The sequence below is a fragment of the Mobula birostris genome, chromosome 31 (assembly GCF_030028105.1).
Source record: "Mobula birostris isolate sMobBir1 chromosome 31, sMobBir1.hap1, whole genome shotgun sequence".
NCBI classification, from domain to species: domain Eukaryota; kingdom Metazoa; phylum Chordata; class Chondrichthyes; order Myliobatiformes; family Myliobatidae; genus Mobula; species Mobula birostris.
This window is the reverse complement of record NC_092400.1, coordinates 23,118,022-23,133,162: the sequence shown is the minus strand read 5'-3', so window position 1 is coordinate 23,133,162 and position 15,141 is coordinate 23,118,022. Positions and strand designations below refer to the sequence as shown.

The following is a 15,141-nucleotide window of genomic DNA, read 5'->3' as shown; positions in this document are numbered from 1 at the left end:
CACCAGTTTTTTAAATTCAGGCATCACACCCCTTCCTTCTCAGTCCCGAAGAAGGGTCTCAGCCCAAAAAGTCAACTGTTTTCTCTTTTCCACAGATGCTGCCTGATCTGCTGACTTCCTCCAGTAGCTTCTATGTATTGCTATACATTCTAACCTTCGCTCAACACACCTTTTTCCACTGAAATAATTCAGATTTTGTTTTCTCACCTAATCGTTCTTCTATAATTAAATTTAACAAGAATGACCACTAGAGTAAGAAGCTTGCCATGACACTCTATGTTTTTACTCTGTTCATTAGTGTTTGAAATTCTTTTATTAATGTGAATTTGTATTTGACTAATTAGACATTTATATAAATCTGCTTTATGAATTATGAAGCATTGATGACTTGGTGGTAAAAACTGAACATTAACCTTGTTCCCTGCAACTATACAAATACAATTAAAATGAAAGTTTCCTGCACCTAACAGCAAGTAATTGATCTGCAACTGTTCTGCTATTAATCATGCTTAATTGACAGAAATTTCTACTGAGAGCATAACGAGAAATCTACACAAGTAATCTAACTAAGTAAATGATTCATGAGCTGTAATTAAATGCATCACAAATACATGTAAATCATACAATTTTCCATGAGAAAAGAAATAACACTAAGACAACTTATAATTTTGATCTATGAAGAACCAACGTGCTTTTTGCTTGCCATCTATTTGTTGGCAGGTAATGATATTGCAGTTTTGCAGAAGTAACACAGCAACATCAAGAGGAAAGCTCTGCAATAAGGCCCTTACTCAATATGAAACGGATTCTATAAAACACAAGAAACATTGTCTCACAAAACTACAGCTGTGCTGGAAACTGTTTAGTCACAGAATCTGAACCAATTACACAGCTGTTGACAGTTCCTCAGTTGTCAAACGGCATTTATAAGCAAATGAAATTCGGAACCATACAATGGAATTGTAAGACAACAATAAAGGAACAGTGTGATGGCTTGACACTAAATCATTATTATTAGAAATCTGGGTGTAGTAATTTAGTCCCAGACTTAGTGAACTTGCAAGTATGGTCTCCACAAAGTCACTGTTCTGCAACTTTCAAATATTTCTCAGATATTTTTCCCTTAATCAGATTCATCAATCGTTCCTACTCAGTCTCAAGATTTGACTCCTTTTCTCAATTGCATCATTTGATTACAATGCTGAGTGCAGAGCAACCACTCCATGTCAGAAATATTGCAATATTTTCATCATCAAAAATATAAATAATCACTCAATAAAACAACTTGCATAGCCAGCCAGTTGTGAAGTAGCATCAGCACCAGACTTCAAGACGAACGGTCCTGAGTTCAAATCCAGCCAGCTCTTTGCACACTTTCCATCTTTGCTGGGTTGCTGTTGAAGCCAGCAACTTGGCCTCGTAAAATAAAACAGTCAAATGCTACAGAAATGGCAAATACGTCACTCGATGTGCCAAAAGGAGTGAAAAGGAACAACAACAAAACAACTTGCAAGGTGAACGTTTAATCTACAGATCAACGATGTGAGTACTTATGCCTAAGCAGCATTTTTCCAGTAAAACTTTGGTGCATCAGAACTGAAATTGTAGAAATGGAAACCAGCGCTCCACACTCTCAGTCATGATACAGGGTCTCAAACTTGAAACATGAATCACCTCTCGACCTACACAGATGCTGCCTCACTAACCAAGCTCCCACAGCAGTTGATTTTTTGCTCCAGATTACTCATCTGCGATCATCTTTTTAGCAAAGAGCTTTTGTTATTTCATTGATTTATTTTACTCCCCCCCACCAATAGATTTACAATGACATAAATTGGAAGTCTTGTATACAATAGCAAATGACAATAGACAATAGGTGCAGGAGTAGGCCATTCGGCCCCTCGAGCCAGCACCGCCATTCACTGTGATCATGGCTGATCATCCACAATCAGTACCCTGTTCCTGCCTTCTCCCCATATCCCTTGGCTCCGCTATCATTAAGAGCTCTATCTAACTCTTTCTTGAAAACATCCAGAGAATTGGCCTCCACTGCCTTCTGAGGCAAAGCATTCCACAGATCCACAACCCTCTGGGTGAAAAAGTTTTTCCTCAACTCTGTTCTAAATGGCCTACCCCTAATTCTCAAATTGTGGCCTCTGGTTCTGGACTCCCCCAACATCAGGAACATGTTTCCTGCCTCTAGCGTGAACAATCCCTTAATAATCTTATATGTTTCAATCAGATCCGCTCTCATCCTTCTAAATTCCAGTGTATACAATCCCAGTCGCTCCAATCTTTCAACATATGATAGTCCTGCCATCCCGGGAATTAACCTCATGAACCTCCGCTGCACTCCCTCAATAGCAAGAATGTCCTTCCTCAAATTTGGAGACCAAAATTGTACACAATATTCCAGGTGCGGTCTCACCAGGGCCCTGTACAATTGCAGAAGAACCTTTTTGTTCCTATACTCAATTCCCCTTGTTATGAAGGCCAACATGCCATTAGCTTTTTTCACTGCCTGCTGTACCTGCTGGCTTACTTTCAGTGACTGATGAACAAGGGCACCAAGATCTCATTGTACTTCCCCTTTTCCTAACTTGACACCATTCAGATAGTAATCTGCCTTCCTGTTCTTGCCACCAAAGTGGATAACCTCACATTTATCCACATTAAACTGCATCTGCCATGCATCTGCCCACTCACACAACCTGTCCAAGTCATCCTGCATTATCTCAACATCCTCCACACATTTCACATTGCCACCCAGTTTTGTGTCATCTGCAAATTTGCTGATGTTATTTTTAATCCCTTCATCTAAATCATTAATGTATATTGTAAATAGCTGCAGTCCCAGCACCGAGCCTTGCAGTACCCCACTGGTCACCGCCTGCCATTCTGAAAGGGACCCGTTAATCCCTATTCTTTGTTTCCTGTCTTCCAACCAATTTGCGACCCATGTCAGTACCCTACCCCCCATACCATGTGCTCTAATTTTGCCCACTGATCTCCTGTATGGGACCTTATCAAAGGCTTTCTGAAAGTCCAGGTACACTACATCCACTGGCCCTCCCTTGTCCATTTTCATAGTTACATCCTCAGAAAATTCCAGAAGATTAGTCAAGCATGATTTCCCCTTCATAAATCCATGCTGACTCGGACCGATCCTGTTACTGCTATCCAAATGTGCTGCTATTTCATCCTTTATAATTGACTCCAACATCTTCCCCACCACTGATGTCAGGCTAACTGGTCTATATGGTCTAACAGGTTAAATGCAAAGATAAATAATCAATATGAATTCAAAGAGTGTTTTCAAATAAAAACATTCAACTCTACTCACCTGGAAGCCTCATTATAAATGCAAGATTTGATTTTCTTTGTACTATACCAGAGTACTATAATTTTAACATATCCACAGAAATAATTAATTAGTGAGATAATTAAAAAATCAGACTCCAAGTGAATGACTATAAAAGATGAGGATTATATATTATCCCAGTAATTGGTTTATACATGAAAACATTAATAAACTAGTGGTGTTTAGTGAGGTGCCTAAATCTACTTACTGTGCACAATATTTTGTACTCAGTCTATATTTAAAATAAATGTGTTTTTTTAATAATTTAGCTGAAGGCTCTATGCAGTCTATGATCTACATTTGTGTTATCTACTAGTTAAAGAAATTTAATTAGGTTTTTGCTTCTGGGCTCTTTTTGTTCATCGGAAGCAGTCACTACTTGAATTCATGCAGCTGATTCCAATTAAACATACAATTGAAAATGTGCCTGCATATTTATCAACAAGATTGGTTTTGCAAACTGTATCCTATCCACTAGCATTTAACAGTTACAACTTTGTCATTAATTTATTAATGACTAGTTAATGCAAATGTACTAAGGTTTACATCCATTCTTTCAAGTGGCTCTTTAAATATATCTTCATTTCTGCACCGCAGCATACTTAACGCCTAGTTCTCTCTGGAGTATACTCCTGACAAACATAATTGAAAACATGAGTAATTCTCACAAGAATATCCAACTGCAAAAAGGCGTTAATGGAGAAGGTCATGCCTCACTGAAAACACTAGTTAATGCCACAGAAGTAGAAAGCAGCACAATAAAACAGTAATACGATTTCTACATCACTCTTTGATTTCAAGGCGAGAGATTCTACCCATCAACATAACTTCCTCCAGTTAAGATGTCAGGAAAATGATACTGTGGGAATTCATTCAACATTGTTCTACCAACAGCTGGATACTCAGCCATGAACCTCTCTTCTGCACATGACAGAATAACCTATTGCCAGCAGCTGGCCTAACCAAAACTGGAAGCTCACAATACTGTAAAATATGAACACAGCTCCCTGCCTAGGAGCATCTTCATCACAGTAAATGCAGAGGTGATCTAAAAAGCACCTTTAAAAATGCAAAAGAAATTGATAAGGAGGGAAAAGATACAAGATTTGAATGGAAGTTTTTTTATTGCAGTTAATATGAATATGGATGTATTCAAAATTGTAAATTATAGACTATGACAAATTAACCTATCCTGGTACACCTTTGGACAGTGGAGGAAATGGGAACGCATGGGGAAAGCCTATGCATTCCACGGAGAGGACCTACAGACTCCTTACAGAGGATGCCAGGGTTGAACCCAAACTCTGATGCCCTGAGCTCCAGAGCATCACACTAACTGCTACGCTACTGTGGCACCCAAATACACCAGAAATACAACAGTACAAGAGTTCCAGGTTCATGAGATAGATTGAAAAAATATCTGTTTTCATTATACATTATGCCCATATTACAAGTTCATGCTTAACAGCCAATGCTACCATTCCCTCCAGATGTCAAATTGACATTTAGCATCAAACACATGTAAAGAATTTTCTATACATTTCAAAATCTGCAGATCCTAATCACTTTGCTTTAAAAACTAAGCATCTGGAAATAATTGTACAAGGACATAGGAATTAGTAAACACCATCATTTTATAAATAGCAGCATTTACCTTAGCAGCAATGACAATTAGCGACTGATTCCAAAGGGGCACATTAGCAAAGGTTACATAATCAAGTTAACACAAGTTTAAACAAGAGATGGCTTTTCAGCCTCTTGAGCCTACTTTACTATTTAATATTATGGCCAACCTATTATTTTTGCACTCCGTCCTGCACCATTCCCAAATCTCATCATTCCTTCCAATAGCCACAATCTATACATTTGTCTTAAATATCCTGTATGCACAATTCCAAGCACTGTCTCACAAGAGCTATATGAAATTTCACCAGGGTATCTTTACATTCAATTCAAATCTTATTCCAAAAATGGCCAACATACCACTTGGCTTCCTGAATACTTGCTGCAGCTAAATATTAACTTTTATGATTCCTTTACAAGAACCAAGGTCACTCTGAAAGTCAACACCTTTTGATTTCCCACTATTTACAGTGCTATTTTCATACATGCTTTGTCCATTTTAGGACTCTGACCAGCAATATTTTGCTACCTTGCACTAACCCCGTGTCCTTTCACCAATTTTTTTTTAAAGTTTTTCTCTCAAAATCCTGTTCCCAGAAATGTATTTAAAGCCCTATCAACAGCCCTATAGATTGCTCCTGAAGGTTCATTTTCTTATAGGCAGACTCAAAACATCCAATGACCATTTAATAAAATCAATGAAAGACAACCACTGTGCAAAAGACAAACTGCGCAAATACAAGAGAAAAAGGAAGAATAAATATTGAGAACATGAGATGAAGAATCCTTGAAAGTGAGTCCATAGGTTGTGGGAACAGTTCAGTGATGGGGCAAGTGAAGTTGAGTGAAGTTACCCCTTTTGATTCAAGAGTCTGATGGTCGAGGGGTAGTAATTGTTCTGGACATATTCATTACCACTATTAATTCTACACTGAATCATGAAGTCTTCCTATCAATAATGAACTTTGAGAGCTCAAAGTCATCACTAACATTACAAGAAATACTAATAACAATATTTCAAATTCACTGACAGGCAGAAGACATGGGACTATATTTAAGAATAAATACTAGCAAGCTATTTACCATTAAAAATAAAGAATTCTCCACCTGCAGTGGGAAATGACAATTTCAAGATAAATTTATCATTCAGACAGCTAATCAAGTTAAAATGGCAACACAAGAGGATACAGATAGAATATGGAGGATAAAAACAAAATGCTGCAAGAACTCAATAGGTCAAGCAGCATCTACGGAGGCAGAGGGATGGACAATGTTTTGAGTCACGATTCATTACCAAAACAGTTAAAACATCAACTAAATGGTTTGGTTAAAAATGTTAATTCAAGCCATCATCGAACTAATCAATGATATTCATCTGCTTTCGATAGTTTCTTGAAATGGCAATCGTCTTGCAGTATTGATTTTGAATCATCTCTCACTTATTATGATAGAATCTCTCTAAATTTTCAAGAGTTAAAAAGGAAGGCTAGAGTTAATTTGAGATTTCATTCTTTAGTCAATTCTCCACAACAGGCAGTGCTGATGAGCCAACAACTTCCCTCTTCGGGAATTTTATAATGAATGGGCACTATTATCACCTCATAGCAATATTATAGCTTTCTGTTGTGCTAAATATTCCAACACCTACTTTTTTTTTAAAAAAAAAGAGACATGCATTTGAGTTACATTTTAGGAAATGAGCCACTTGTTAAAGATGGCCTATGATCATCTAAGGCCCATGTGAGTTTCTTCTGTTATTACGAAGCAACTTTTGAATTTTATTTTCCTTACCTCAAAACAAAGAATTAGTCATGCAATCTTATTTTGAAAAAAGTCTGGCAAACTAACTGATATCCACACTTTGCTTACTAATGACCTGACCTAGATACGAGGACTCCCCCACCCCCCCACTGCCTCAGGGTTGTCCATGGATTTTGCGTCCCAGCTGTCTAGGTGATATGCAAGTCGGTATTTGCCAGGACAGTACAATGTGGAGAACAAGCTGTCGCCCATGCAGGCTCTCCCTCCATGCAGCTGATGAATCCAAAGGGACTGCAGAGACGGATTCAGTTTGGCACCATTGGCATCGCAAGAGTTGCCAGTCAGCATTGAACTCCAAGTAGGACTGCCTTAGGGACTCCAGATCCTGATTTTTCCCCCTCTGGGTTTACTCTAGAGGTCTTCCCCATGAGTGAGTATAATTACAAGGCAGCAGAAGTTTGAGATCAGAGTTTTCCTTCTCCTACATGAGCTGCCAACCACAGCTGATGAGCCTCATCTGTCAGGAACAACTGGTTTTAAGGCATCAGTTATCTGCCTTTGCCCATTCTCCTGAGGGTAGAAACTGTTCTGCCAGGCTTTGTGGCTTAAGCCACACATGAAGGCCAGGAGATGGACTTGGTTGTCAGAGGCTATTCGAGACGCATACCATTGGAAGCATTTAATACATAGTGGGAGCTTGTCCCCACTACCTCTCCTGGCTATAACAACCTTAAAGTTGACTTAAATAATAAATTTGACTTAAATTTTTAGAGATATGGAAAAAAAAAACCCTTGGCCCTATTTTCTATGATGAAAATCAAAAGTGAGACAAATAAAAAATTTATCTGGATAGGTAGGCTAATTTTAAAGGTGGGCACTGGTTCTTTTTGTAGAGAAAAGTACACTACAACTTTTGGCCTTTCTGATGAATGCTGAGGCACTGAATTCCTTCAGACAAAAAACTGACTTGTTTCTGGCTGGATAAGATATTTTCTCACACAGGGGTTAGTTACTGGATTCCATTAGTAAAGGTCAGAGTCATCGTGGGCTAGTTTTGATGGCTCAAGGAAGGAGAACTGGAATTTTCCAAGTTAATTCCCCATCCTTCCTCAACAGGCCTGGGCTTTATATGACTTGTTTCCCCTTCTCTTAGGCTTTTGGGTGGAGTGGTAATATATTGATTAGGATTGAGAAGGCACTGCAGTCATGTAGGACAAGCTGGGTAGATCAGTGAATGTTTTTCCTCATTCACAATGTTTCATATGTGTGAAAAACTCCAATAAACACAAGCCCCTAATAGCAAAACAAGCTCAAGCGTGCCTGAGTTTGTAATTCTTCTTTCATAACCAACAGCTGTTTCAACTATACAGCCTCTATAGATATCATCTTCAGTACACAAATTATGCAAAATTATATGGTGAGCCCAGAACACAAACATCACTTTAGAAGTAATCTAACAAATCTATTGCTGTTTTCTGGTGGATAATCTTTTTCTTTATTACAAGCATTTCCAAAATAAGGATGGAAATAAATATGTGAAAAACCAATAAAGGACTCTTATTATGTCAGATCAGTTTTCCCTAGCTTTAGCTACTTTAAATTGATATCATCAACCACTTGTCCTTAAAATTGCTGTTACTGATGTTATCTCCAATGAGGCCTTTCATAGTCCATTTTAATTATCAGCTTTGTACTATTGAAGGTCATTTGTTCTGTTCATTCATCCCTTTCTTTTGAACCTCACTGCATGCTATCTTTTTCATCTTTCCTGGATTTATTGTAAGTATATAAAGTGCTGATGGTCTCAAGATCTTTAATAGCTTAGCAAGGCTCTCTATCATCTCCAGTCTAAACAAACTCAACTTCCCACAGCCCTTAGATGCAATTTTGCCGGCTATTTTTTAAAATTTGCATTAATCAACATTTCATTAAAATCCATATTTCATTTTTATTGTTTCCGTTCTACTCCCTTGCAAACTTGCTAATGGTGCGGAACAGCTTATGGCAAAGAGAATTCACAGCTCAAGGCTGGTCAAGCCAAAAGAGGGATTAATATATCAACGTCAGGAGTTACAGAATTTGAACAAGATTTTTTAAACCTGCTTAAGCTAAAAAAGAAATAAGCCTAAATGAAGAATTGCAGTATTAAATTTCTCAGTTACAGCAATGGTCAAAACTGAAAATTTCACTTAGTTGTAAGTCACAACTTTGTGGGCCGAAGGGCCTCTACTGTGCTGCAGGATTTCTATGTTTCTAAGTTTCAGATAATGAAATCAGAGGCTTTGATTTTATTTCACATTTTAAGGACTATCCATATCCAAAGGTTCTATCTGCCTTGAGACAACTCAAGGTCAGAAAAAATATTAGACAAGTAGAGATATTTCTGCTCTCTATTGTAATGCTTTCCATCTTGGAAAATCAAAATTCATAGGAATCAGCTGGATTTAACACAAACTATATATCTGTAGATTTCATAATGTTTCAGACAATTGCTATTTTTTTCCCAAAATCCGTAGGTTACTACATCACAATTGAACCACAATACCATTTGCAATATCCTACCTCTTCCATATTCGCCTCTCTTCCATACGTGATGTTTTTCTTAATAGATGTTGCAAACAACGTAGGCTCCTGACTAACAACTGAAATCTTCTGCCGAAACCACTGAGGATCCAAAGTTTGCAGATCACATTTTCCTAATCAAAGAATACATTAAATTATACACAAGTTTATTATTCTATGTAGTAAAGTTCCAAATCAACAAAATTACCACTAGCATACCAAAATAACAAATGCACATAGAAAGCAGTGGCTTTTTTCTTAATTTGCACCCAAAAATGATGATTCGTAATAATTTCCTTCTATTACCACGATCATGATGTTCAACTTTTTATGCCTCAACCTCATTTGAGAATGACAGTGTTCATATCTTAAGACACCTGCTTAAAGCAAAACTAGCGCACAAGGCACAAATGAGAAATGAAGTAAATTTGGCAAATATTACATTCCCTTTTGCAGAAAAAGCCAACTGTAGCACACTGGCTGTGAGCCAAATTGAGCTCCACTAATTCATTACAAAATTGAAATGGAGACAAGCACTTCCACTTGCCAACATCATCAATTTTATTGATGCAGAAACACTCCAGTTCCAAGAAAAGATCATGAACATAGGACATTCACCCTGCAGCACACACAAAATGCTGGAGGAACTCAGCAGGCCAGGCAGCATCTATTGGAAAAGAGTACAGTCGACGTTTTGGGCTGAAACTCTTCAGCAGGACTGGAGAAAAAAAAGCTGAGGATTAGATTTAAAAGATTTAGAGGAGAGAGAAACACAAGGTGTTTGGTGAAATCTGAAGGGGGAGGGATGAAGTAAAGAACTGGGAAGCTGATTGGTGAAAGAGACAGCAGCCATGGAAGAAAGAAAAGAGGAGGAGCGCCAGAGGGAGGCAATGGGCGGGCAAGGAGATAAGGTGAGAGAGGGAAAAGGGGATGGGAAATGGTGAAGGTGAGGTAGTGGGGGCATTACTGTAAGTCTGAGAAATCAATGTTCATGCCATCAGGTTGGAGGTTACTCAAACGGAATATAAGGTGTTGTTCCTCCAGTGTAAGTGTGGCTTTCATCACGACAGTGGAGGAGGCCATGGATGGACATATCGGAATGGGAATGGGAATGGGAAGTGGAATTAAAATGGGTGACCACTGGGAGATCCAGCCTTTTCTGGCAGAGGAGTGTAGGTGCTTGGCAAAGCAGTCTCCCAATCTACGTCGGGTCTCAACGATATATAGGAGGCCACACTGGGAGCACTGAACACAGTATATAACCTCAACAGACTCGCAGGTGAGGTGTTGCCTCACCTGGAAGGACTGTTCAGGGGCCTGAATGGTAGCGACAGAGGATGTATAGAGGCAGATGTAGCACTTGTTCTGCTTGCAAGGTACATGTCAGGAGGGAAATCAGTGGGGAGGGATGAATGAACAAGGGAGTCGCGAAGGGAGCCATCCCTGTGCATAGCAAAAAGCAGAGGGGGGTAGGGTAGGGAAATATGTGCTTGGTGGTGGGATCCTGTTAGAGGTGGCAGAAGTTTCGGAGAATTATGCGCTGGACGCGAAGGCTGGTGGGTTGGTAGGTGAGAACAAGAGGAACCCTATCCCTGGTAGGGTGGTGGGAGGATGGGGTAAGAGCAGACGTGTGTGAAATGGAAGAGATACGTTTGAGGGAAGTGTTGATGGTGGAGGAAGGGAAGCCCCTTTCTTTGAAAAAGGAAGACATCTCCTTTGGCTAGAATGAAAGGCCTCATCCTGAGAGCAGATGCAGCAGAGTGGAGGAATTGAGAAAACGAGATGGCGTGTTTTTTTTAAACAAGTAACAGGGTGGAACCACTTTCTGCTTTCCGCAGGGACTGCTCCCTATGCAGCTCCCTTGTCCATTCGTCCCTCCCCACTGATCTCCCTCCTGGCACTTATCATTGCAAGTGGAACAAGTGGTACACCTGCTCCCTCATTACTATCTAGGGCCTTAAACAGTCCTTCCAGGCGAGGCGACACTTTCACCTGGAAGTCTGTTGGGGTTATATACTGTGTTTGGTGCTCCCAGTATGGCCTCCTGTATATCGGTGAGACCTGACGTAGATTGGGAGACTGCTTTGCTGAGCACCAATGCCCCATCCGCCAGAAAAAGTGGAATCTCCCAGTGGCCACCCATTTTAATTCCACTTCCCATTCTGATATGTCTATCCATGGCCTCCTCCACTGTCATGATTGGCCATACTTAGGTTGGAGGAACAACATGTTATATTCTGTTTGGGCAGCCTCCAACCTGATGGCATGAACATAGATTTCTCAAACTTCCGGTAATGTCCCCCACCCCATTTCCTCCACCATTTCCCATTCTCTTTTCCCTCTCTTACCTTATCTCCTTGCCCACCCATCCCCTCCCTCTGGTGCTTCCCCCCACCCCCTTTTTCTTTCTTCCATGGCCTTTTTACCAATCAACTTTCTAGCTCTTTACTTCATCCCTCGCCCTCCAAGTTTCACCTATCACTTTGTGTTTCTCTCACCCCTCTCCCCCACTTCTTAAATCTACTCCTCAGCGTTTTTTCTCCAGTCCAGCTGGAGGGTTTCAGCCCGAAATGTCGACTGTACTCTTTTCCATAGATGCTGCCTGGCCTGCAGAGTTTCTCCAGCATTTTGTGCTTGGACTTCCAAAATCTGCAGATTTTCTCTTGTTTGTGATCGGCCATTCACCCTGTCTGCTTTCTCCATAAGGTACTGTTAATCTACTAAATACTTTTTTACAAACGTTTTGACTGAAGTAAATTGTATCCAAAATCATGCTTGTTCAAAAGCGTTTCTTTTCAGGTTCTTGCCGAAACTCATCAGCACAACAGCAGACAAACCAGTGCAATTGTGCAGAGTAATTTTAAAAGTCAGCTTACAAATATTCCTCAAAAAACTTAAGTGATATCTTGAAGCAGATTGAATAAATATGGTTGCCACAAAGAATAATCAATGGTAATCCACTATCCCTGGATAACTTGATTTTAAAAATACAGACAGGTATTTTGGGGTACAGAACTCACTTAGTACACTGGAAAACGTCAGAATGCTCTTGAATTGCTGGCCCCAAAACAATCAGCTCAAATGTTCAAAAGCAACTGATAAGAAGAAGAGTGCAATCAGCTTTAATTCCCATTGGTAATGAATAGATCCTGTGGGCAAGACCCAACTTTTAGCATTAAGCCAATTAAAGTAGTGCAAATGATTACAGAAACACTAGCTACACTGAAAAGAATTTCTGTTCAAAATATTGTGACCTTTTTCAGCAGATTACATCACAGACATCCCACCTCTCCCGGAAGTTCCAGGAGTCTCCGCATATCGATAGTGGCTCCCTGACGCCCAGAATTTATATACAATATCCCAGAAATCAATTTTTTTGAGAGGGGGAGGGGGAGGGGGAGGGGGAGCATCCTGATTGGTCTCTCTTCACGCTGAGTGCTCCCCAACCACCAGGCCGTGAGGAAACGATATGATTTGGCGATATGAAACGATATGAGTCAGCAGCACCTTTCCTCATTCCCTGTCACGCCCACTTGAACGCACGCAAGGTCATTACCCACGCGTCATCCATGTCAGTGCGGGAAGATCATCAACTCCTCGAGCTTGCAAATGACAGTGGGCTGGAAAGTATGTTTGACATAACACCTCTGCTGGCATTCTGGATCAAAGTCAAAGCTGGATATCCTGAGATAGCCATGGAAGCACCGAAAACGTTGCTTCCATTTCCAACATATCTCTGCAATGAATGCAACAAAAACTAAATTGCAGAATAGACTGGACATAAGGAACCCCCTTCGAGTATCGCTGTCTCCCATCACCCCTCGATGGGACTGTCTTGTTGCAGGAAAACAAGCCCAGGGCTCCCACTGATTCAGCGATATTGGTGTGTTGCAATGATTTTATACATTCATGCGAGGAAAATATGCTCTGCGTTTAATATTAAATTCGTTAGATAAACCCTTTTAGAAACGAAATTGAGTGTATTAGCCTCTTATAAGTGACTAACAGCTGCCTTATCACCTATATTCCGGTCGTGATTAACACCACCACCACCACCCCCATCCCCCCTCGGTCAGCCAGTCTGTGGTGCAAAAAAGGTTGGGAACCCCTGCTAAGTAGACCTATCAGTTTTCTCTGTGGGCGGGCTTTACAGTCGACCTCAAAAATAATGACAGTGTTGCTTGCTGCACTGTTTGCAACAGTGACTTTTCTATTGCCTATGGTGGGTTAAATGTAAAAGACATGTTGAGGTGAGTTTAACAGGTGTCATTCATTCATTAGCACAGCTAACGTTATTTAAACTAGCTGGCTGGCTGCTAAGGAGCTACTCTATTGATGTCCTACGTGATGAGGCCAAACTCCTTGTAGACTTGCTTAAAATTGTAATAGAATAAACATGATAATATAAGTACATATTTTAATGTCACATTTTCTGCATATATCCAACTTGGTTTACAGATTAGACAAAATCACTAAACAAAATATTACATTCACCCTTGGAAGTCGACCGATTGGGGGGGATACCTCCCTGAAATGAGTTTTTGCAGGGTGGGATGTCTGACATCAACTCTGGGGACACATTATGAAGAATTGGTACAACAGAATCAAACAGAAACACATCCTAATTATATCTACAGTACAGCAGTGATTAACTGGCCTAACAAGGGAAGCCCACTATAGCAACTGAAACCGGAGGATAATATTCCACTTAGTGCTTAAGATCCAATTGAAAATAGACTAGTTGTTGAAAGACACACATTAAAATTGAAAAACTCTTTATGTAGTAAGGCTCATCAACACCTCCACCCACTAACTCCATCAGTACTTGATTATTCCCTGTCAGTCATCTTATGTGCATGCTAATATCACTTTAAGGACATACAATCAATGCATGTAAGCTATTTTGCTTATTTATATAGTTTTTTTTGTTGGTGTATTCTTTATCTTTTGTGTTACATTAGTTTAGAGTAGCAATTATTTTGTTCTTCTTTACACTTATGTACAGGAAATTTCATTAAGCAATCTTGAATTTAACTTAAGCCGCAATACACATGAGACCTTCATTAATATTAGCCTATGATTCATATGATATCAGTGTTCTGTACCATCATTCCCTCAGCACTAATCAACAAACTTCAAAACTTGAGCCTTTGTACGCCCCTCTGCAACTTGATCCTTGACTTCCTCATCGGGAGACTACAGTCATTGACAATCAACATAGGCACAGCTCAAGGCTGCGTGTTTAGCCCATTGCTCTACTCTCTCTACACTTATGACTCTGCACCTAAGCGCAGCTCAAATGTCATTTATTGATTCACTGATGACAAGATTTGTTGGCAGAATCTTAAATGGTGATGAGGAAGCATACAGGAAGGAGACAGATCGGTTGGTTGAGAGGTGTCACAACAATAATCTTGCACTCGACATTGGTAAGACATTGGAAAGGTAAGTTGGGAGAACGTACACAAGTCCCCATCAAAGGGTCAGCAGTGGAAAGGTGGGCATCAACATCTCAGAGGATCTATCCTAAATCCAACAGATTGAAGGCGGCATACCAGCAGCTATATTTCATTAAGAAGCTGAGGAAAGAAGAGTCAATTGTTGATGAAGAAAGGTGGCCAGAGCTGTCAGAATCACTTCCTGCCATCCTAGAGTCAACTCCTATGACCACCACGGAGGAGACCCCAGAACATGAGATTGTTTCACAGCCTCACGTTTCTCCTGCCAGTGTCCCACCCCCAGCCCCCCAACCTCCGTCTGTAAAGGCATTATCCCACAAACGCAAAAAGTCCTTCACAGCAATGAATTTGGGACAATTTAAAATATATTATACT

The 15,141-nt window shown here is 40.0% G+C and overlaps 1 protein-coding gene across 4 annotated transcripts in view; it reads right to left on the bottom strand.

The window, feature by feature from the left end:
- The window catches only part of LOC140190891 (ABC transporter B family member 1-like), a 135,557-nt gene that overhangs the window by 50,060 nt on the left and 70,356 nt on the right, over window positions 1–15,141 (bottom strand). For all 4 annotated transcript variants that reach the window (XM_072247829.1, XM_072247830.1, XM_072247831.1 and 1 more), the window contains one exon: window positions 9,308–9,441. In XM_072247829.1, the coding sequence (XP_072103930.1) occupies window positions 9,308–9,441 (134 nt within the window). The remainder of the gene's footprint in view (window positions 1–9,307; window positions 9,442–15,141) is intronic.